At 42.0% G+C, this 25,402-nt stretch overlaps 1 protein-coding gene across 3 annotated transcripts; it reads left to right on the top strand.

Moving 5' to 3' along the window:
• The first annotated feature begins 9,348 nt into the window (after positions 1 to 9,348).
• LOC115656835 (neuropeptide Y receptor type 6-like) lies at positions 9,349 to 19,184 on the top strand. Of its 3 annotated transcripts, none has more exons than XM_030573992.1 (4): positions 9,349 to 9,732; positions 12,302 to 12,388; positions 13,208 to 13,347; positions 13,935 to 19,184. In XM_030573992.1, exon 4 carries the CDS (start codon positions 14,121 to 14,123, stop codon positions 15,243 to 15,245), a length of 1,125 nt encoding a protein of 374 aa, XP_030429852.1. In that variant the 5' UTR covers positions 9,349 to 9,732; positions 12,302 to 12,388; positions 13,208 to 13,347; positions 13,935 to 14,120; the 3' UTR covers positions 15,246 to 19,184. The 3 variants fall into 3 exon arrangements, with proteins under 3 accessions (XP_030429852.1, XP_030429854.1, XP_030429853.1); XM_030573993.1 differs by lacking the exon at positions 9,349 to 9,732 and adding an exon at positions 11,986 to 11,998 and having other exon boundaries at positions 12,304 to 12,388; XM_030573994.1 differs by lacking the exon at positions 13,208 to 13,347.
• Positions 19,185 to 25,402: the final 6,218 nt, after the last annotated feature.

Below are 25,402 nucleotides of genomic sequence, written 5' to 3'. Positions count from 1 at the left end.
TTTTATAAACTTAGGTCACAAAAAGAGTCTTCCAGTTGATGTACCCATATCACATTTCCTTTCTGATCCATAAAGCCCAAGGCCAGAAGGGACCATTGTCATCTAATCTGACCTCCTGTATAGCACAGGCCATAGAACTTTTCCAGAATAACCCCTAGCGGCTAAAGCAGATCTTTTAGACAAACAGCCAATCTCAATTTAAAAATGGTCACTGATGGGGAAATCCACCATGACTCTTGGTAAATTGTTACAATGGTTAATTACTCTCACCATTAAAAATGTATGCTGTATTTCCAGTCTGCATGTCTTATATCCAGCATATGATATGTGGGTTGGCCAGTTGTTTTTGAAGCTTATTAGCTGTCGTAACTCTGAAGAGTTCTATTTTCCTGACAGCCTGATAGTAAAGCAAGTCACAGGTCATCAGTGGAAGACTGTTCAACAGAGTCACAAAGGGTAACAGGCAGAAGTAATACTATCCTGTAAACAAGGAAACAGCTAGTCCTCCTTTCACTTACCTGCCACTGCGTTACTGTATTCTGCATATTGCATTTTATATTAAGCTTTACAATTATTGCACAGTTAATACTATTATGTGATGACCAGGCTTTTATAGATTAAAGATTCCTAAATTATATATATACACATATTGCCCAACTGAACCCTAGTTTGCCAGTCAACCCCGGGAAAAAGCAGCTGAGAATATACTGCCCAAGCCACACCTGCCTCTGCTTCATAATTAAAATAGCCCTTGAGAGTTTCAAAGGCCCTTAACAATTTACAGCAGAAGATGAAGAAAAATTGTGATTATAAAATGGCAACCTTCCTCATCAACCTGGGGAGTTATCAGGCCTTAATTCTTGCCTCCAGACTCCATTTATTGTCTAAAAGCCCACAAATGGAAAATAAACACTTCCCCCTGGGGCATTCTACCCAGCCATAACTCCCAGGGCTTTCCTCCTACAGTCTTCCTTGCTCAGGGACTACTTCAACAGGACTCTCCCTTCCTGAGGCCTCTCTTTGCATTCCCGATTTCCCTGTCTTCTTGTCTCTTCCTGCAACTCAGCTCTTTGTAGGGAACACCTCTCCTCATTTGTATTTGATTAGTGAACGGGGCTGGCTGGTTGGCCTCAGGTCTCTGGCTCTTAAAGGGCATGGTCTCTTGATACAAGAGGATAATTATGGCCTCCAAGGATTAGTAGGAAGCCAGAATGTTAGTTTTCATAGAGAGACAGTGGGATGGGATGGGAAGGGAAAGGAAGGGATAAAGGGAAAATTAAAGGAAAGGGACAGTTCAGGTAGGAGGAGATAGAAGCTCTCAAAAGAGGTATATAAGCCGGTGGTCAAATTCACCAGCCAGAGCAGTTCAAATAAAGCCCAAATGCTCAAGTTCATTTTCACATCCCTTGTCTCTTGGTTGGTTTATTAACAGAAGATGGGGGGTGGGGGAGAGACTCTAAAAATAATATTAACACTTGCTAAGAGACCTTCCCTGCCAAATAGAGAGATAGCACACAAAGGCTCCCCTGACTCTGTGGGTCTTCTGTCTGTTGCCTTGATTCCGTGCAGGTCACATCATTCCTTGCTCCTAATCACGTTCCCTGAGGCTATAGATCCCAGTTTTAAAGGGTTCAAGAGCTGTAACAGGCATACCGGGAAGCGCAAGTGCCCTAAGGCCCAGTTACGAAGCGGACTCAACAGGCTGAAACACAGGCATGCATGATGCAAATGATCCTGGACAAACAAGCATCATTTGCTCCTAGATCTGAGATAGGATTTTTTATTATCTCCATCCCCAATCAGTTCATTTGAACCAGTATTAAAATCTCATGCAGACAACATACCAACAGAAACAACTATTTCTGCTCTGTTTTGATTAGATTTCCTTTTCAGCTGCTTTTAGGGTCACCTAATGTCCTGATTTTATAGGGACAGTCCCATTTTGGGGTCTTTTTCTTGTATAGGCTCCTATTACCCCCCACCCTCCCATTTCAGTTTTTCACATTTGCTGTCTGGTCACCCTAGCTGCTTTAACTAAAAAGTTGGGAAAAGCAGGTCTAGCCATTGGAGCTTGTCTACAAAAGAGCTGCCAAGGGTTCAAACAAAATTTCAAAAAATTTCTGTAAATTTCCTCAATGTAAACACAGCTTTAATTTGTTTTGATGCCAGCCGGGGCTTAGCATTACTAAACATCAATTTCAGAAATAGTTTGGTTTAATATAGACAGCACCTGGGCCTTTTATACAAGCTAGGAAAATGTGATTCCACACAAATTGATGGGAGACTCGGGCACGTGATTGTCATATTTCAGTGTTTTAATTTAAATATTTTTATGTCATGTGTTAGAGTTTGAATTCCTAGATGAACTCAAATGTGTTTTGCTTCTCTGGCTCGAAACCCCCCGATGATTCGATTTACAAAAAAAAAGTACCATGTAAAGACCACATGGGGGCATAGAAGTGTAAGAGACCAGCTTTATGGCATTTATAAAGACTAATAAAAATGGAATATTATGTGCCCTCCTTTTCCAGCGTCAGACATCATAAAATAACATATCTTTCACATCATCTTGTACCAAAAGTATATCAGTATGGAAATGATCATAGTATTTCTTAGTATATAAAAATGACAGACTTCAGCCATGCTACGGTCAGTGGAGTGGGCTCAGGACAGTGAAACAAGACAAGAGTTTCTGGGCATAAATAAGAGAAGAATACTGCAATATTGGAAGAGAGTGTCAGAAATGATGGAAGCACATGTATAAATCACAAAGAGCTCTTACAAATTCAAAAGAGCTTTCAATTGTTTAGAGACTGCAAAGTAAAAGCCTACCAAAACTACTCATATATAGGCCCGATTTGTCCACACACTAAGTTACAGTGGTTTAATTAAAGGTGTGATTTAAACAGATTTAGATAAACTAGTGCAAACCCCTGTGTAATCATAATGCTGGAACTAAGGGTGCTGGGGCTGCCATGCTGCCATACGTCCTGGCTTGAAGTGGTTTCCATCATATGTAGGGTTTACAGTTTGGTTCAGTGGCTCTCAGCACTCCTGTGTTTAATCACTCTTCAAACCTGGTTCATAGTAACATACTTTGCCTAGGTAAATTGATTATAACTGCTATTATAATCAGTTTTAAACTGGTAGAAGAGTGTTCATACAAGGGTTTGGACAAGTTTAAGTAAATCCATTTTAAAACAGTTTAGTTAACCTGGTGCAAAGCCCTGTGTGTAGACTAAGTCTTAGCTTTTCAACAGACAGACCATCCACGGGAACCCATGGGATTTCTGTGTGCAGAGGGTTTGCAGGATCAGTCCCATACTAACATTTTGCCCTTTGAAGCCTATAATAATAGTTTATTGTACTTCCTACATATATGCACACTTCACTGAAGAGCTCGGGGCACTTTACATACATGCAGTATTATATACCCATTTTAGGATGACTAGATGTCCCGATTTCATAGGGACAGTCCCAATATTTGGTGCTTTTGCCTATATAGTCACCTATTACCCCCCACATCCTGTCCCGATTTTTCACATTTGCTGTCTGGTCACCCTAACCCATTTTGCATAAGGGGAAGCTGAAACACAGGCTGATGCCAGAATTTTACAAACTTGCACTGGTTCACATAGCCTGCAGGCTGCAGCAGACGCCAAACAGAGCTCAGTGTCTCTTTGGATGCTCAGGGGATTCTGAAAACAGCTTGTTAGTTGTGTTCAAGTCCCACCCGAGAACCCTCAGGGCTGCGCAAGAGAGCCTGGGGCCTGGCCACCTAACCATGATTTTCAGAGGCAGGCAGAGAGCCAGGCACTGCCAGTCTAGTCAAGTCAGAGGCACAAGTAACTCTTTGCCATTACTGTATGTAATTGATTCCATTTAACCAATTTTAGCTCTCATCTGTATCTTTTTCCTTTTATGAATAAACCTTTAGATTTTAGATTTTAAAGGATTGCCAACTGCATGATTTGTGGGTAAGATCTGATTTGTATATTGACCTGGGTCTGGGGCTTGGTCCTTTGGGATCAGGAGAACCTTTTTTCTTTTACTGGGGCATTGGTTTTCATAACCATTCATCCCTATAATGAGTGGCACTGGTGCTGATTCGGGGGGGGTGGGGGGGATAGGAAACCTCTGCACACCCTCACACAGTCAGAAACCCCACTCCAAACCAATTAATACCCTCCAGGCAGAAGGCACGTCCAGTATCGAGAGAAAGAGGTTTACAGGTACAACATAGGCATCTGCAATGCAAACTTCCCCAGTCTGGCCTCTTGCTATACACTCCAACCCTGAGCTGGAGAAATCTCCTAGGAGATTTGTGCCAACTGTCCTTGGGACAGTCCCAGCTTTCTAGAAAAATATTTTCTTTTCTCCCTATGCTGCCTTTGGGTATTTAATCTCCATGGCCACCAAATCCTTGGCCTCTTTGTTGAGACTGCTGACACAATGTGAATTAGTACTGGTTGGGAGGGTGTTATTTGTCAGCAAAATGGATGAAAAAGCGGGTCTTCAAGGGGAAACTGAATTACCTTGTTCATACCCAAGCTGAAATAGGGGTCACTCTAAAACAAACAGAGCTGTTACTGGATGCAAATATTAATGTATCATAAAGCATCCATACTTTTTTATTAATATACAGCAATTTACTTTCCATCCCCAAATGTGACACTAGAATGACCTATAAGGACCTCTTCTCCACACAAAAAAAAGGGAGGGGGCATCAGACTATTCAGACAACTGAGCACACTGATCCCCTCAAAGGTTCCTCAGGGGATTATAAGGGGAACATGCTGAAAATAGAAGAGCGTTTGTCTGTAGGTGTGGGGAGACATCATGGAACTCTGCTCAGGTCCCACTTGCCCCCTTTCCTCCACTGGTGACTGTTCTCTATTCCCCTTTCCTCTTGGTGTTGCTGTCCCTCTCCTCTTCTTCTCCCAGAGAAGTTCTTTCTCTGCTTCCCTTCCCCTTGGCTCCCCTCTGTTTCCTTCCCTTCACCCGCTGTCTTCTAATGATTCACGATGAGTCCTGTGTTATAACTGAGAGAAATGGGACGGAATAAAAAGAAAAAAAATTAAGGCTAATAGTAAGTGGTGGGGAAGCTTAACAAGAGTGAAGGGTTCTGTTAGGCCATAGAATAGTCCCCCAAGGGCAGAGGTGGAAACATTGTCTTCTGAGGCATTAGAAACTAGAGTGGACGAAGCATGGAGACTATATACCTCAGAAGCTCCAGGGGATGGATTTAGATGACATAACCCTTTTCCCATCTTTAATTTATAGTGTGCAACCACAGTAGCTAAGCATATTACTGTAATGGGATGTTTCTGATAAAGTTATCAGCACTGAAATAATTATCAATGTTGGCATCATTAGGCTTCAAAGCTAACATTACTATGGTTGGATGGAACCAACTCACCCCTTTCTCAAAGCTGTTGTTTCTGCAACCTCAGTATGTCAGTGACATTTGGAAGGTTTTCTTCAAAACTGTAAGGACTAGAAAATTAGGGCTAGCTCCTCGTCCCCAGATCAAGTTGGTTAGTTCTGCCTTAGCGGAACCTGCTACCACCTTAGCAGCACAAAGCACCCTGAAAGCTTCCCATGGGGGTCTTCTGAGGATTGGAAAACATAGTCCCCACTATAAATACAAACTGATGGGGTATACATTATCGGTTACCACTCAAGAAAGAGATCTTGGAGTCCTTGTGGATAGTCCTCTGAAAACATCTGCTCAATGTACAGTCAGAAAAGCTAACAGAATGTTAGGAACCAACAGCGAAGGAGTAGGTAGAAAGACAGAACATATCATAATGCCACTACATAAATCCATGATATGCCCACACCTGGAATACTGCATACAATTCTGGTTGCCCCATTTCAAAAAAGATCTATTAAAATTGGAAAAGGGCAACAAAAACAATTAGGGCGGTGGAACAGCTTCCATATGAGGAGAGATTAAAAAGACTGGGACTGTTTTCAGCTTAGAAAAGAGACAACTAATGGGAGATATGATAGAGATCATTAAGATCATGAATGGCATTGAGAAAGTGAATAGGGAAGTATTATTTACCTTTCACATAACACAAGAACCAGGGGACACCCAATTAAGTTGATAGGCAGCAGGTTTAAAATTCACATAAGGAAGTACTTCACACAGCGCACAGTCAATCTGTGGAACTTGTTGCCAGGGGATGATGTGAAGGCCAAAATTTTAACTGGGTTCAAAAAAGAATTAGATTTATTCATGGAGGATAGGTCCATCAATGGCTATTAGCCAAGATGATCAGGGATGCAACCCCATGCTCTGACTGCCAGAAGCTGTACTGGATGACAGGCGATGGATCACTCAATAATTGCCCTGTTCTGTTCACTCCCTCTGAAGCATCTGTCACCGGACACTTTGCAAGACTGGATACTGGGCTAAGTCGACTATTGGACCATCCAGTATGGCCTTTCTTATCTTCTTATTACCCTTACCACAAGTTAAGAGAATCGTTGAGTAATGAAGGGCTGGCATCGTAGTGGTGTGATTGGAGAGGGAGGGCAGATACCAAGGTGGGTGAGACACTGGGGAGATAGCATGGCATTCTACCAGACTCTATGTGTACAGTCCCTATGGGACCACTGCTGCTAGGGTAACTTGCTCTAAATTATGCTTGGGGGCCTTTTTGGCCCACCCAGGTTATCCACAATTTTGAGTTCTGCCTGAGGAAGAACTTCAGGTCTGGACCCAGTATCAGTGCTAGTTGCACTCTGATTTTCTCAGCTGCAAATCTCTCTTTATGTATTTTTCTACTTACATTAAAAGCTTCTTACTGTTTTGTATGATGTCGTTGCATTTTTTCCATCTAGCCGTAGGCCACATTTATGTATTGTTCCGCAGAGGCTCTGTAGGGCACATTTTTGTCTTGACTTTATATGACTGACATTTATCTTTATTTAAAAATAGCAGGACCAATCTGCCTCACCCTAGAGAGGCAAGGCCACCAGAGAGTGTTCCATCTACTTTAGCTTATCTTCCCATGTCTTCTTGAAGTGTTATAGATGATAGTTTTCATTAGTAAGAAATACTCAGGCTCTATCATAGACATTCACAAGACATTGGCAAAATCTCAGTTACACTGGTGTAAATTCAAAGTAACTCCCTTCATCATGAAGAATCAGAAACTATATACATACATTACTGAATTGCAGCTTTCACAGCTATGTGAGAGAGGCAGTTTTAACCAATACCCTAGGGCAGGGGTGGGCAAACTTTTTGTCCGAGGGCCACATCGGGGTTACAAAATTGTATGGTGGGCCAGGTAGGGAAGGCTGTGCCTCCCTGAACAGCCTGGCCCTGCCCCAATCCAACCCCTGACTGCCCCCCTCAGAACTCCCGACCCATCCAACCCCCTAGTTCATTGCGCCCTGACTGCCCCCTCCCGGAACACCACCCCCTATCCAACCCCCCCGCTCCCTGTCCCCTGATTGCCCCACCCCTATCCACACCCCCATCCCGACAGCCCCCCCACCAAATCCCACACCTAGCCAATTGCCCCATCCAACTGCCCCCTGCTCCCTGTCCCCTGACTATCCCCCGGAACCTTGCCCCTGCCCCCACACCTCACCAAATTCCTACTATGTCCTGAGCTATAAGACCACCCCTTGAGCTGCTGGGGTCCCCCAGAGGTAGAGTTCCTACATCCAACATCTACAACCAGTCCTGCTTAGCATGTCTAACCTACAATAGGATGTTAATTATTTGTTATCAGATTACAGAGATTAAATTTGTTTACTAATATAGATGTAGTCTTTCCTTCCATGAAGTTATCAATCTGTCTCTACCTGCTGTAAAAGGCTGTTTGCCTTAATTTTTATTTAGCAATTAAAAGTAGCATGAAAATTCATATAAAGTAAATATAATTCTGCTATTCATTAACCTATTTTGCAAACACAGATACTACACAATTTGGCTGAAAACAATAGACCTTGATCCCTCTATTCCTGGACATATACCCCATTTACACCATGCCTAGGGAGTTGTGCAAACAGATCACCAGCAACTACATCTTTGAAATTCTGGGACTTAAATTAATCTTATTTATACCAGTTAACACCAAGATTAAATCCAATTAGACTGATAGAATTACACCAGTATAAAACCAGTGTGAGATTAGAATCAGCCCCCATATATTTTATTCTTTCTACAGGAGGCTATGCAAATCCAGAGATTCAGTAAGAGTGGAGTACTCATTTGGATAAGAACTATCCCAAACCTTTGTCCAAAACTTAAATTGAATGGAATTGAAATACTTGTTGAAAGTTTACTAACTTATTTTCTTTGTTGTTGCTACTTAAGAATTTTTATGATCTATAGTTAATGCTCCATTTCTATGTGCTGTTCCATTTCTTGGGTTTAACTGGGAACAGATGCAGAAATTCCAAAATACATTATGAAAGCTAGTTACAGAGTATTTCTGACCTGATCAAAACTGTAAATGCTAGCAATCCTTCAGGAAAATTTATCCTCATAATAACACAAAACAAAATCTGTGCTAAAAACTCAGACTATTACTCGCCACTATAATGCAGCATAGATACAGCCTCATCATTTCTCTCCCTCATTCTGAAAATTCTACTGCTTTTCAGTGATCACATTCTGTGGGATTTTTAAAATATCGACCATCCCCCTTTTCTCCCAAAAGTTTTGCTCACTACTTTCCCTTTCTCCAGCTTAACAGGAAACCATCTGCTCTGCCTGCGGCTTTCCCCACACAAATATCCACTAGCTCTGGACTAATTTTCCCTCTTGTCACTACCTCCCCAAAACTGAAAACCCCAAGACAACACAGCATCGGAGATGGGGGCATCGGGGAGCAGAGGAATATGAGGAAAAAATTCACCGAAAGATGAAAAGCTCAATGTCCCTGCACCACTTCCTGAGCCAACAAGTTCCTTCCTTATCACCTCCAGTTCTAAATAGTTAATAAATAAAATGTAATAAAAGCCTTATTTAAAAAATGACTGTATATGTTTTTAAATTGTAAAATAACAGTAATGACCATGAATCCTATTTCTTCCCAAGCTTGGATAATGGGCTATGGTTTGATCTTGAGGAAATTTTTACAGCACAGGTATAAAATACCTAAAATAGAGGGTATTCATAATGGAAAAATCACAGTCTTAATTGTAGTAGGGCAAATAATGTCACTTCAACAGAACATGTATTCTCCTTCTAAGCAGTCTACTGTATGGCTGTATTTTCATTCCCCCTTGGGGAAAAAGCAATAAGCCATCTGCAAATATTTACCCGTGTGAAATCCAACTGAGAGTCTTAAGAAAACATTTGTACTATAGAATAGATAAGGTAATTGAAAATGAGATTTCAAGATCATGCTTGAAAAAACGGGGAAAGAAAATATCATCCCCATGGCTACTGGTCCTCTCTCCTCCCTGCTTTCTCCTCATTGGTGTTTCCTTCTTCTTGGATTCCAGAGCTTGTTTTATTTCTCAGCAGCCTTTCCACAGTGAGGTGGCTTCAATTCTCCATTGGAAATCTGAATGAAGCTGCAGTTTGCTCAGGAAGGGAAGAAAGAAAAGTTTAGATGTGGCTTTAGCAGCAGACAGATGCACTTCTGATTTCTTCAGGCACAAAGAAGATGTGTTTGCTGACGTTACACTTCACCTGAAAAGGAAAAGAAAATCCGTTAAAGACAGAAGTATGGAAATATGACTTGAATTTTCCAACAGGTAAGAAGTCAGTGCATTCATGAACCTGCTGAATGGCAAAAATACCAAACCATCTGAAGGGGAAACATCTTTGAAATATGTATTTCAAAGTATTATTTTATTCCCCATTTCTTAAATTTAAGGATGACAGGGCAACTTTTTGAAGCTTTTACATTTGTAGTGCTTTCAAGTTTAAATCATAGATTTTTTTTTACTGTAACTTTTCCTAATCACTTTGGAGGGAAATATCCAACTTTGGCATAACTCACAGCAAACTCAAATAGGGGTGTGTGTGTTGTTATTCTTATTTTATGTTCATACTAGACTTTTAACTTTCATTTGTTTCTGGATGCTTCAAGAATGTTTCTGCCACAACGAAGGAACAGGGTAAATGGTTTATCATTTGGGATTCGATTACACCTTCTGTGTCTATTTATGGTGATGAATCTTTTTTAAAATAGTTATTGTAGCATGAGAAGTATGTGTCTCAGTATTACAGAGATTAGTTCGCTTAGTAAATATTTGAAGGGAAAAAAAGAATTTTACATCCAACCTAAGTCTCAATTCAATGATGCAAAATATTAGGTTAACACTGCTGGTTAGTTCAAAAATGTTGTTCAATAGAATTAATACATGCTGCACAGCATGGCGGTGTAAGTTGTTTTTCCAAGGCATCATTTGCTAGAGATTATGTATTTTTCCAACTGTCGAAAGAAGAGGGGTGGAATTACCTTATGGCTGAGGGAATGTTGAAATTACCTTTTATTACGACATATATGCTAAATTACACTTTTATTAACCCACATTACCAAGCAACCCAGTAACAATTTCGAGTTATGAGGAATGAAGCTTTTTTCCTGGAACAATGACAAAATACAATCAGTGTTCAAAGAGTTAATAAACTGCAACTGCCCACATTACAAGGTCATTAAAAGGACATTCCTTGAAGGTAGAAAGTGCCAAGGGAGTCCCAGAATCCACACTGAACACAGCAGGAGGACATGCGGCACTTGTTGATACATAATCATTGGCGTTTAATTAGAGGTCGTTAAATTATATCGTGAAATAGTGCATAAATAAGTAAACATAATAAATAATGCATAAAACACCACAAAGCTGGCTCAGCCTTATCTCCTGGTGGGCCCACATAGCCTCCCCTGCTAAAGTAAGGGAGACAGCAGAGCAGGGCTTGTTTGTGGTGGTGCATGGATCCTAAATAGATAGGCTCGCACTGCACCCTATTTTCAAGGAGGCTGGGCCCAGACCTGGGGTCGGACAGTGTGAATGGTCAGTGCAACGAGCAGAGGCCAGAGATCCAGAGGATCATCTCATGGACAACAATCCGTCCATACAACCAGACCCTGGGTCTGTGACCTGCACACACCCTAACACTGGCAGCAAGACTCTTTGGAAGACAGGATCAAGCTAATGCACCAAGATAGCAGTGTGGATATTGTGGGTTGGGCTCTCAAACCCAGGGGGCCAGGTGGGCTTAAGAGTCTGAGCCACAATGTCCATGTTGCTGATTTTAGTGCACCAGCATGAGCTTGTCTCCCCAGACTGGGAAGCTCACTCCTTGCTGCTGTGTAGACATATCCATGGTTGCACAGTACGCCTACTGGCTAGCTTTGCTTTCCAGCACACACATCGCTGTGTGTGTGAAAACTCCAATGGGGCAATTACTGCTGCTTAGAGCAACCACTATTTATAGTGGATCCCAGAGGAATATGCTTAATTTAGCACCTGTTCTCCAACTTCTTGCTTCTCCAACTAGCCACATCACCAATTTACTTGGGGCCCAATCCTGGAAGCTGCCAAACACCTTCAGTTCTCACTGAAATCACTCAAAATGGAAGGCCCATTGGGAGTCTTGAGAGAGACGCCCTCGCATATGCACTCACAGAGGTGACTTCTTGGGATGCTCATGCTGTCATGTGGCTATCTTTCCTCACTGGTTGCGGGGGTGCACGTAAAGGACCCTGGAGGCTATTTCAGCCATTAGGTTGCATTAGCTTCTCCTTCTCCACTCCCTCATACAATCGTACAGCTCCAAGCCAGAGCTTAGTATTATTCTCTTAGCACAGACTTCAACACTCATCTTTGTATCGGCAAGGCCATACAAAACCATATAGTACAGTCATAATGCCATTCCTCATTCCAACCAGCCTGCACTAGACTCTTCTTTTTCTTGGGATTAGAGTGATTTATCCCCACTTGTGACAGATCTTTCCCAAGCTTCTAGACTCAGTTGCCTGATCTGAAATGGCAGGACTCATTTCAAACAGAGGTATTTGAAGAAAACAATCCAAGCTAGAATTCTGCCCCTACAATTCTACAGGCAGCTGTAAACCTGAGAGTCCTATGGGTCTTGGCGTTACAACACCTTGGTACATTACCCAGCTCAGCCACAGATTTGTATGATGCAAACCACTGAATATCCCTGTGTCTTGGTGATCTAAGAAATATAATGACCTAATAGAGCATTTTACAAAAGTGGGGTATGTAAATGAAAGTGTTTGCTGTAATGAGTTTTCTTCTATTTGTTTTCTCTTAAAATTTATACTGCTTCCTCTTCCTGGCTTTTTCTCAGAGCTATCACAGTATAATGTTTACTGCTACAGATGCAGAATGACTACTTCAGGCTTATTTCCTTATGCCTTCCACCAAAGGGACTAAGGTGAGTCAAATCTGTGTTGTTTCAAGGGCTGTAAATGTACCGAGAGGTTGTGACAAGTCTAGTCTTTAAGAATGAAAGATGGGCAAGCAGCCATTCTATGTGGTACTTTTTCTTTCTTGGGTTTCTGCCCAGAAATTCACTGAGCTTTGGCTTTGAGTTCAGCTCTTCTAACTAGTCTCTAACTTCCAATCCATAGATTCATTAATGCTGAACATGATCTCTCATTTGCACCTGTTTTACAACAGTGTAAGTCTATTGATGTCAACAGATTTACACATACACATGTATAAATCAGAAGTAAGTAAGAGCAGGGCCAGCGCTTCCATTAAGGCGACCCAGGCCGTCGCCTAGGGTGCCAGGATTTGAGAGGGCGGCATTTTGCCAGCCTTGGTGGCAATTCGGCGGCGGGGGGTCCTTCCGCACTCTGGGTCGTCTTCAGCAATTCTGCGGCGGGTCCTTCACTCGCTCCGGGACCTGCCACCGAAGTGCCCCGAAGACCAGGGGAGCGGAAGGACCCCCGCCGCCACAGAATTGCTGCCAACGACCGGGAGCGCGGAAGGACCTCCGCCTAGGGCACCAAAAACCCTGGCGCCGCTCCTGAGTAAGAGGAGAATCCGGTCTTTGTTTTTATAGACCAGATACTGCATTTAGCTACAGTAAGATTCCTTTGTGCTGTTTACCAAATTAGTGCAAATATTAAAGCATGCACCTATGGAAAGGAAGGAGAGAACCTGAGGCTAGCACTCATATGAAGATACTGCTGTATATGTGAAAGATGCTGCCTCCATCTGGTCCATATTTGTCTCTGCTTATATTTAGGGCCAAATGGAGTGGTCTCTTTGACATCGATACAAGTAGAAAAAGGCATCCAGGATGGAAATCCAGTACACAACCATTGCACCCTGCTCCTGTATTCCCCTCTGGACCCATGATGTTCATATTCTACAGACTTCATAAAGGTAGTGTTCTAGGACAGGACATTGCATGGGGTGGTTAATCTAATATGCTTTACCAGATACATTCCCTCTGTTCCCTTTTTTTCTTTTTTTAAGATTACTTCTGCACAACAACAGAGCATTGTGCATGAAGTCACAGGGAGACTTTGGCATATTATAGCATTGCTTAATAATTTTTGGGAAATTGGTGCCAGGCCTGAATTTGGCCCTTTGATGGCAGAAGCATTATTCTTTATTCTCCTGATAATCAAAAATGACTGAACCATTTTTGGTCAAACTTTCCAAAAATATACACCTTTGGGCAGAGACTGACCCTGCAATATTTTATCCTGAAAGTGAAACTAAAAAAAAAAAAAAAAAAAAAAAAAAAAAGGAGTGTTTGAATGAGAACTGTTATGAAATCTTAAATAGAGTGGTCATTGCTGTTTCTACTATAATATGCTGCAATTACTGAATCGCGTGAAGCGAACTATTGATTCTCTGTAATTGTGAGTGCAGAACCTCAAAAAGGCAGACTCAAGCCACTTGTGTCAATCTCTTTGATTTATAGGTTTAAACACTAATGTTTTACCATTTGCTTTTGTTTTCAGGATTCTTCAACGCTGTAAGTACTAGTATCAGATCTGCTCAAACAGAGCATCATGAAGAACAAGCATAAAGATTGAATCCTATTATTCATGGGCTTGGGAAGCTCCAAGCAACATATCTTCTAAATAATTAGGGCCAAAAAATAGGCTTTGCATACTAAATTATGTCCATGGTTTTAGGATTCCTTTATGATGGAGAAACCCACTCAGCATCCTAGTGAGGGTTTGTTTAATCGAACTATTGCAAACAGCAGCAACTCACCGTTTTCACACTTTGATTCATGTCAACCTTCTTTCCCTGCAGTCTTCTTGCTCATCACGGCTTATACTGTCGTTACAATAGTGGGGCTTTTTGGAAACCTTTGCCTGATTGTTATAATAAAAAGACAGAAAGAAGCTCAAAATGTTACAAATATTCTGATTGCCAATCTCTCCTTATCCGATGTCTTGATATGCATCATGTGCATTCCTGTCACAGTTGCATACACGTTGATGGACTATTGGATATTTGGTGAGGCTATGTGTAAAATCAGCTCCTTTGTACAAAGTATGTCTGTCACAGTCTCCATATTCTCACTTGTATTAATTGCTGTTGAGAGACACCAGTTAATAGTGAACCCACGTGGCTGGAAGCCGAATATGTTACACGCTTACTGGGGAATTATCTTCATCTGGGGGGTTTCCCTTATCATATCCATTCCTTTTTTTATATTCCACCAACTATCTGATGAACCCTTTAAGAATCTCTCTTATCATAGCGATTTCTATACGAACAAAGTTGTTTGCATTGAGGCATGGCCATCAGTCACAGAGCGACTGGTCTTTACCACCAGTCTGCTGGTTTTCCAATATTGCTTCCCACTGGGCTTTATTTTTATCTGCTATCTCAAGATATTTGTATGTCTCCGGCGGAGACATGGTAAAGTGGATGGGATGAGAGAGAATGAGAGCAGACTAAATGAGAGCAAAAGGATTAATATGATGCTCATTTCAATTGTCGTGACCTTTGCAGCTTGCTGGTTGCCTCTAAACATATTTAATGTCATTTTTGACTGGAACTATGAGGCCCTGATGAACTGCCACCATAACTTAGTGTTCACATTGTGCCACCTGGTAGCCATGCTCTCAACATGTATCAATCCTATCTTTTATGGATTTCTCAACAAGAATTTCCAGAAGGATTTAATAGTGTTAATTCACCACTGCAGATGCTTCACATCTCAGGAGGAATATGAGAACATCGCCCTTTCAACCCTGAACACTGATGTATCCAAGGGGTCCTTGAAATTAAATAATGCCCCTATGAATAGCTAAAATAATCCAGCATGACAGTCTCCAAAACTCTGTATTTATTGTGAATTTACTGATTCTGGTTGATTCTTTCGTAGGATTATAAAGGTCTTGAGCTATCCCACTAATGCCAGAGGGAGTCTTTGCCGTTTAGTTCAGTGGGAGCAGGTAAACTTATCGTGTAAACTGTTCCTTCTACATAACATTATTGCTTATTAATTCTAGTAAATCACCCCCCAGAAATCCTTTACAGTCAACACTATGAAATACCAGCAGTATTAGCTTATCATTTTTAAGCACATGATTTCACTATCAATGACTGCCTCCCTCAGAAATTTTCCAGCTCACTGATACATGTGACATTCCCTGGGTAAAATGCTCTCTTCTGCTTCCCCAGGATAATCCATCCATTCCAAGGTGCCCCCAAATCCACCAGTCCCTCCTCTGCCCTGCCCTCTAGCCTTGTGCCTCTCGACCCCACCATGTTTTCCCTGCACCTCATAGAGGCTACTTCAGATGGCCCATCTACATGGCAGCTGTCCCTCACAACGGTGGTAGTGCAGCCCTTGTTGGTAGCAGTAGTGGCAGGCAGGATGTCCTGCAGCTTCTGGCTAGGAGTTGCTGGTCCAGTAGGGAGCAGGTCTCCCTGCTGGATGGCAGTTTGGAGAAGGGGTTCCCTTTTGATTTTTGATGCAAGTGGTCTACCTTAATTAATGGGTAGGGTTGGGTTTCATGGCTGATGCATGCATGGGTAGGGGTGGCAAATTAGAACCAGGTATCCCAGGCTGCTGAACTAGGAGCCAGGTTAGGCGATGGGATTTCTCTGAGTAGAAATGGCAGGTCAGGGACAAGGTGGGAAGGAACCAAGATTTTCAGATTCAGATCTAGGGCTGGGCAGGTAGGCATTGCGAGGTGAGGTGGGGAAGCAGCCAGAAGCAGCCCCTGGACTTCCACTCAGCACAGCAACAGCTTGGCCTGTCTCTTCTCTTTTCCCCCTTGTGCAATGCTGAAGCAGCAGCAGCAAGGATTGGGAGTGCAGGCATTATGTGGTGTGTGCTCCATTGGCCTGAGCAATGCTTGTGGGGGGAGAAACAGGAGAGGAGCTCTCACTGGAGCAGATCCCACAGCACTGGTGGAAGCACCTGCCACAAGATGGCTGTCAGAGGCTGCAGCTGTCAGCACAGTCCTAGTGCTGAGACCGCTGACAACCAGAGCTGGCCTTAGCATTTTCAAGTTCTGTTCTACGCAGGCTCTTATACCACTCTCATCACTGAATGTGAGAGCCTTCCATTTGTGCTTTAGTCAATGTGACTACTCGTCTCTCTAAGTTGGCCTGTGAAACAATTTTTAGTTATCCCTCCACCCACCAGTACCTGACCCCTGTATCTTGTTATTACAGCAGTGTGGGCACAGATGGAGGAATGGTTTTCTGAGGGGTTAGGAAAATCATTCTTTGGGATATGTCCTTAACTCTCTTATTTTATGTAAAAAGTGAGTCTGGAGGAAGCTTCGTTAGGGTCTCTCAACCCTCTCTCCGCTTCTCGCTTTCAGCCCTAGCAAGCACTTTCCTTTGTTTTATACCCACTTGTGCTGGTTTGCAGTTTCCAGACTTTGTTCACAATTAAAAGAGCTAGAGACTTAATTTTTGTTTTTAAATGAAAGTTGAGATGGGCCCCAAATGAGCCCCTACAAGTGCCATCCAACTCACCAGTATTCAAGATGAAAAATGCATATAGCATTTCTCTTATTTGTATTGTATTCTCCTCTCTTCCTCCAGCACAAACTGTAGGCGGCTGTTATAAACACCACTGCTTCTGAAAACAGGCTCTTTAGAACAGCTATTATCAAACCGACTATGAATTCATAATTACTCATTGGCTTCAGCTACTTATACAGATGAAAACATGTTTGCCTTTGGATAGAAATTTGTTTTGTGCTTTAGTTTCAGAAATATCCTCCCCCATCCCTGTGTGTTAGTAAGCAATAATGCACAAAAGGTGCCTGGGTAAGAGAGGGTATTTTTTGTTTGCCATGTATATCCTGTTCAGACTGGCTTTTGCTACAGTGCAGTGCATGGAAGACTAAAGCTGTAAAATTAATGTTTTTTAATTAAAGCATACTGTTAATTGTTTTAAAAGTTAAGACATACTGAATATATTCTCTAGCCACCTTTATGGTGCCATCATTGACTCAATTAGGAATGTCCGAATGGCAATAATTAGAGAGTTTATATGGGGACAGCTAAAATGCTTAAGACTAATATGCACCAGCACATTTCTCCATTTTCCTTTTCTTGTTTGGAATATTTTTGTGTAAACTTTCCCTACGGCTCTGGCTAGTTAGCACAGATATGTGTATGTCAGAAAAAGCTCTCTTCCTCATTGATCAATAGCTCCAAGTACAGTGACCTCTAAATGCTACATATATTACCTCAGTCTCTCAATGGCAACTGATTGTGATGTCATAAACAAGAATTAGGTTTCACAGCAGGATGTACCTGAGAGTGACTTTTTTTTAATCTCAAATTAAAAAAAAAAATTGAGAGATTTCCAGGCTTATCTTGACCCAGCTGTCACCAGGCTTATTTATGCATTTGTCACTTTCTAGACTGACTACGGTTATTTACTATAATTTAGGCAGTCTGAACACCATTAAAAAAAAACCTTCAGTTATTCTACGACTGACAGTCTTAATTACTGTACTAATTCAAGAAGCATCACCCTCATTTTTAGCCACAAGAGAAGTTCATAATAATTTTCAAAACAATTTTTTTAAAACATCCCAAACTACTATGTGACTTTCATGATTCTGGCTTGACATGGCTAATAATCTGATCTTTTATTCACCTATACACCAGCTCACATTTTAAATCCCTATGAACAGGGATATTAAGTTTCTCCAGCTATAGACTGAAGATTGTAAAGGACAGAGCATTTCAGGGTTCAGCGTGTCCCAGGACAATAAGTGTGAATACAAGTTCCAAAACAGCTTAAGTACAGTGTGGTTCTCTGAAGACTTGCAGATTATCTGACGTATGCCTACCCTAGCCCTATCTCAGGGTCTGTCTACACTAGAAATGCTACAGCTGTGCTGTTATAGTGTAGACACTTACTACAGTGAGGAAGGGGTTCTTCCATCACTATAGTAAATCCACTTCTTCAAGAGATTCTTCCATTGACCTAGTGTTGTCTGCACTGGGGCTTAGGCTGGCTTAACTACGAATCTCATGGGTGTGATGCAGCTAGGTCAACCTGACCTTCTCGTGTAGATCAGCCCCGAGTTCTGTAAACTAGAGCACAATATGTCTTATAAAGCATCTTTTAAAGTGCGCTCATGAAAGCTCTTGGAATACTGTAGGCATTTTACAAATCCACACGGGAAGTGGGAGCTCTGCCTGAGCTAAGAGTGCAGGACTGGGCCCTATATTGTTGTAAACCATTAATTCTTCTCTGATAACAGTAGGCATTTAAATATGGTTTAATAACTAAGGATGTTTCTACACTTAAAAACAGTACAGCAGCACAGGGACAGCGCGAGTGCAGATATTTAGTATAGCGGCAGGAGGGATTCTCCCATTGCTGTAAGTAATTCACCTCCCCAAGATGCAGTAGCAGCTAGGACGATGGAAGACTCGAGCTGTCTACATCAGGGGTAGGTCGACTTACCTACGTCTCTCAAGGATGTGGATTTTTCACATCCCAAGAGACATGTAGCTATGTCAATATAAAGTTTCAGTATAGACCAGCCCTGAGTTTTAGGAGTTGCCAAATAACCTTTAGCTATTTCAATACTGACATAAACATGCCTTGTGATTGGGTTGATTCCTAACACTGTAATTATTTATCACGGTGTCCGGCTTGAGTGAAAAGAATTTACATCCAAATTGTAACTTGCTCCTGAGTGTATACACCTCTACCCCACTATAACGCGATCCGATATAACACGGGTTCGCATATAGCGCAGTAGCAGCGGGGCTCCAGCGGCACTTTAAAGGGTCCGGGGCTCCAGTTGCTGCCAGAAGCCCAGGGCCCTTTAAATCACTGCTGGAGCCCTGCTGCCGCTACCCCAGGGCTGCAGTAGTGGGGCTCGGGCAGCACTTTAAAGGGTCCGGGGCTCTGGCTGCTGTGGTGAGCCCAGGGCCCCTTACATCACCGCTGCAGCCCTTCCACCGCTACCCCGATATAATAGCATTTCACCTATAACACGGTAGGGATTTTTGGCTCCCCACGACCGTGTTATATCAGGATAAAGGTGTATTGTACTGTGAATGTTACCTGTATTCTATCATTTACTATGTACTATAGTGGGACTGTGACCTAGCTGAGACTTCTGAGTACTGCTAAAACATAAATGTTAACTGCTATTAATAATACTTTACACTCAAGACCACCTTTTTGAAGACAACTTAGTGTATTTGTAACAATTTGCAAGAATGGTGTAAGTGATTCCTGATTCACTCTGAGCAGGAAGGAGACCTGGTCTCAAATGTATTAGGCTTGATCCCACTGAGGTCAATGGTGCTGCTCTCATAAGTAAGTACTACTCACATGAGTAAAAGTTGCAGAATTAGAAACACAGTAATCAAAAGACTTGAGTGACACATCTGGATAGAGTGGCTGTGCTATAATTAAAGCAGTGTACTAATTAATCAAGAATAATATCTCTGAAGTAGGAAGTTAATTTTTGGGTTATTAGTCCATAACTGCGTATGTCAGTCCTGTGCATCAAAATGAGCTAATGTACTTCCAAAGAAAGAAACTAAATCGTTAAGGACTAAGGGTGTGATCCACAAAGATACTTCAGCACCAAAGCCCCATTTTCAGGCAGTTAAGTCCTGTTTTTAGGTACCTCTATGATCTACAAAACTCCCACTCAGGTGCTAAGTGGGTTTAGGCATTTACACGATAAAGTGGCAGCTAAGTTTTTTTCCTCTGGGCATGCTCACCGTGGATTCCCACTAGGCACCCAGGTACCTATCTCCTGCCTCAGTATACAAAGTATTGCCTCATGATCGACATCCGTGTGCACATCTCCTCCCCAAGCCCCAGAGTAATTCACAACCTCGGGAAGACAGGTGTTTGGTCACCTATAGTATTCAGGGACCCAATCTGGTAGGGGACCTGTGAGCATGCTTACCAGATCAGGCATGCTCAGTTGTGCTCCTATGAAACAGCTGGGAGCAGGGGAAGGACATCCCTTATAACTTCTAGTCTAGTGGATGGGTACTCACCCAGGGTGTAGGAGATCCCTATTCAAGTCCTGAGGGGGAGAAGGGGTTTGAACAGGAATCTGCCACCCCTCATCCACTCATTGTATAGGGAGCCTAAACACCTAACTCAGGCTTTGTGGGTCACACTATTCCTGTGATTTTTCTAGGCACCAAGACATTCAGGTTTGCAACACCAAAGTCCCTATGTGGAGGTCTCCCCAAGACTGTCTACATTTGAACTGGGTCTTGTTGAGGACATAGGCAAATTTCCCATTAGCTTCAATGGGCGAGATCATCAACCAGTGTAGATCACTGAGCTCCAGTTACTTTAATCAAGCCCTGTTGATTTACTCCAGCTCAGAGACTGGCCCAACCTGGCCCAGGAGTTTTGGCTGCATAAGGAGCACATGGTCAGACCCACATTCATTAATACTGCTGGACACATCAGGCTTAATCAAAGAAGCTAGTGTATATACTGGGGGGGGGAAGTGGACCAGATTCTGCTGTCAGTTATAGAGGTGGAAATCTACGGTAATTTCATCATCTCACTGAGCGATAAAGTAACTCTGTTACTCTTCTGTAACTGACAGCAGACTCAGCCCAGGAACTTAACTTCTCTCAGAGATTCCAGGGCCAGCATAAAAAGCCACCTAGTGCTGTTGCAAAATCTGAAAAATCATTGGTCAGGCTAGAAAAAAAAAGATCAAAACTGCTAAAAACTAGATTGCTGAGGTTTGGTCTATCCACACCCCTGAGCCATGTAGTTATACCGACCTATCCCCAGTGTAGAGCACGCTATGTGTAGAGAAGCTTTCCTGTCAACAGAGCTCCCACCTCTCAGGGAAGTGAAGTACCTATAACAAGAGACACTCTCCCATTGGCATAGAGTGTCTTCACCAAGCACTACAGTGATTCAGCAGCACTGGAAATGTAGACAAGCCCCTAGTTAGTTTTCATTGTGAGATTGTCTACACTTGAAATTCCGCAGCAGCATAGGTGCAGTGTAGACACTATTTACACTGACGGGAGGGGTTTTCCCATCAGCATAGGTAATAGATTTGCTGAAGAGTTCTTCCATCAACCCAGCTAGCGCTGTCTACGCCTGGGATTAGGTCAGTTTAGCTACAGCACTCAGGGCTGTGGATTTTTCACACCCCTGAGCAATGTAGCTATAACAAAGTAAATTCTCCACGTAGACCAGGCCTGAGAGTCAATCCGTATCATTAGCATCTCCTGCATTCCTGGCTACACTAAAAGGGTAGGTGAGCCCTGCCCTTAGGTTTTATTGTATTCTTCACACCTTCAGTGGCCTCATTTGAAAAAAACATTTATGTGCAGATACATTTGCTTGCAAAAGACAGACACACTGGACCAGATTCTATCCACCTATCTAGGCCACTTCACACCACTGGCAGAATTCCCCTGAAATGCAGAAGCTCTCAACTGGATTAATCTAGCATAACTGGCTCATCTGACACCTGTTCCCCCTACTCTGGTACAGGGCCATGTTGGGGCTGAGTGGCACGCACTTGTGCTCTACCAGTTTTTAATTGGCGTATGGTCCCTTGGGGATCAGAGCGTGCTGGCATAAGTTTTAGAACCACATAGAGGCTTCTCATTCATGTCAGGCTCAGGACAGCTTTATCCTTAAGGAGCCATAACCAGCTCTTTCACGGCCCTCTTCTCTCCTGGACTGAGTAGATCTCACTGCTGTAGAGAATCTGGGCCTTTCAGAGTATAGTAATGTCTTAGGAGGGAAGAAGATCATCCAAATATTTAATCTTTCCAGGATTTGCCTTCTGTTTTTTTAAAATTTAGCTATTCATTTATGCAAGAACACAATGTTCATCTTAGAAATAGCCCATTTTCTGTCTGGGTATACAAGGCATCTGATGGAGCCACACAAGCAGCTACCACAGTTGCAGATGTAAGAAACTTTCTGTTATTATGGCTACACTTTCCATTCTCCTCCTCACCCCCTCCAAGGCCAACCAGCTGATCTTGACATAGTGGGGTGGACTAAAGCATTAAGAAGCAAACAGTGATGGAGGGGGGCATTGGGAGGAAAGGTAAGGCTCTCTCACAAACTGGTCTGTGGAATAAGGCCCCAATCCTGCAGCAAACACTTATATTCATGCTGAACTTTATTATGCTGACTGAGTAGGCCTGTGAGCAAGTGAGGGTGTGAGGGTGCAGCCCTGCAGGAGTCCTGAAGTCTGGAGCAGGCTTTGTACTTGAGCCAACCAGAGATACCTGGCACTTGGAAGAGGCCGGTACCTTAAGCAATTGATTCTTGATATAAGAGAGCCTGAAGCAGCCCCTGAGAGGGAGCAGCTGATGCTAGGAAGTCTGCCTGGGAGTCCATTCTGAGCAGGCTCGGAGTGGATAGTCTTCTAAGAGTGATAAAAGACTCAATGAAGGAAGCTTTTTTGCTCATCCAGGCTGTGCACAGGGACCCTTGGACATGAGGAGTGCACAGGTGGCAACCAGCTTGTTTACAAGTCCCATTGTGGAACTCCTCAGGGTAGTAAAATTAAGCATGTACATAAGTGTTTGTTGTAGGATCAGGGCCCAAGAGTTGACAACCACTATATATTTAAAGCTTTTCATGCTAGTGAGTGTAACAGATAAAAATGTCTAAATACTTCTGTTATAATACTGTGAGCTTAGAAATTTCTGTCTTTAATTAAACACAGCCCATTTTAATTTGACAAGTTTTGCGTAACTTTGCCTTATTCTCCTAAACAGTGGTTTCCTAGGAAGTTATGAACAAGACCATAAATGTCCTATTTATAGAGCTTTTTTATGCACAGTTCAGAGCTTGAAATAAGCACAAAGGAAAGCCTTATACATTTTACAGTGATCTTCTTTGGCACTCAGTGGTTTAAATTCAGAGGTGACATAAATGATAGCGTAAGCTGTATGTCAGTGAGTTGGCAGAAGTTGATGTCAATGCATCAGAGGAGCAGAAATGTACAGCTGGAGCAGGAAAAGCAATGAACACATCTTTTTGCTACACATTCTGATATCCACTTCTTAGATTTTTTTCTGGCACAAACCTACCTTGCCTCTTCATTTTGTAATTTATAATCACAGGCCCCTGTGCTGATTTACTGTGAATGGCGCTTTCTCTTTGGCCCAGAGGGAATGCAAACAACATCATGCATGAATTAACCAGCAAAAGGCAATTGAGGATTGATATAGCCAGCCCCCTTCACCTCCCATTTTTTTTAATCATGGAAAAGATATTTCATTTATTAAAAACGAGTTTGAAGTACCTAGCAACTAAAGAGTGAACACATCCAATCTGCTTCCATGACGTAGCAGCTATATTACCATTCACTGTGTGGTCCCTGAATCAAAGAAATCTACAGCTGCTGCGGGCTGAATTATATCTATGGTCTTTTTATTCTCGCTACATAGATAATACTTTTGCTAGAGCATTTTGTTGGTATATCATGTCACTCTCATCAGAGCTAAATTAAGTAACCATTTTTGTCAAATCTTATCACACTTGCATAAAAAATTGCTCTTCATTACCCAGGTGGAAGCACTTGGAGCACTGAGATTGCTTCAAAATGCAACGTTAATAATACTTGTGCCTTGATTTCTTCACATTACTACTTCTTATGGCTTCATTTGGATGAAGTGTTGACAATCAGACTCTGCTTTGAACGGATGTATCTTCTATCCAGCTTTTGGGAGGCAGAGCACTATGTGTGGGTATGGTGTTTTAAAAGATTTTGGGTCAAATAATCTCTAGATGAGCACATGTAACTTCACTAGCTCCAAAGAGCTGTGCCCATATGTGATATTACCTACATATTACATGCGCCATCCTTATCTGGGGTCTGATTCAACTTCCAGTGAAGTCACTCAGAGCCTTTCTATTGGCTTTAATAGGAACCGGATCGGACATAGAAATTATTTATTTTGAATTCATAAGCAACACAGAACTATCTTTGGTGTAAATTAGTGTTGTGGTCATAACTGTGGCAATATGCAGTATATGGACACTGTTCAAATCCCACTTTATCACAATGACATGTCTCCACACTGGATAATACTGACCATAAAATATATTTGTATTATATTTGTACTGAGTGATGTACAAAGTTATATCAGTTTTGTGCACTAGAATGCTAAACTTTGTAATCCAATGTAACATAGTATTTTGAGTTTCATCTGGGAGGTTGAAAACAGCACAAGAGAACCCGTGGCCTTTGAAACAAGCAGTTTCCCTGCATGAAGCAAGTAGGAACATTTGCAGTCCAGGGCTCTTGCTAAATGTGAGCAAAGTAGTTCCAGTGATGTTCAGCTTAAAAAAAAAAAAAAAAGTGTCAAAATTTTGTTAAGAAATTCCAGTCACAAAGGCCACATTAGCACGGAGAGACAGAATGTCCACGTAGAAGGTATAAATATATTTCTCATGGCTCCTGGTCAGTTTGACTGTAAGTGTATGTAACTTGAGTTAAACATTTGGAAAACACTGTCTGCGGTAAGGACTAGGTGCCCTCAAACTGTAAGCGCAATTGGATATTGTCTGTAAAAATGTACATGTGCAAATGCAGTGTCATTTTAAACATGTTACTGAAATGCTTTGAGTGACAGTTGTATATTGACTAATAAATGTTATGTCTGTATGAAACCAATCCATGTTGCCTGGCTGGTAAATATTATTCAGTTTAACTTTAATATTGTAGTACAATAAAACTCTTCTTGGAAACCAGTTTTGGATTTGATATATTCATGTTTCGGATGGTCTTGTTAGTCATCTTCCTTTGTTATCAATTATTTCCATTAGTGACAATGATTTTAAACTCATCTGAAAATTTCAGTGTTTTGAGAACTTATATCTAGAGTTAAATGCTAATAGCAACAGAACTTAATGCTCCCAGCTGTGGACAATACTGAAGACAAAGGTTCCTGATGAATTCATACTCTCAGGGTAGAAGATCCTCCATTGCTGCTG

Source organism: Gopherus evgoodei, chromosome 8 (genome assembly GCF_007399415.2).
Source record: "Gopherus evgoodei ecotype Sinaloan lineage chromosome 8, rGopEvg1_v1.p, whole genome shotgun sequence".
NCBI lineage: Eukaryota > Metazoa > Chordata > Testudines > Testudinidae > Gopherus > Gopherus evgoodei.
The sequence above is the reverse complement of the archived record's forward strand: the minus strand, read 5'-3'. Positions and strand labels throughout refer to the sequence as shown.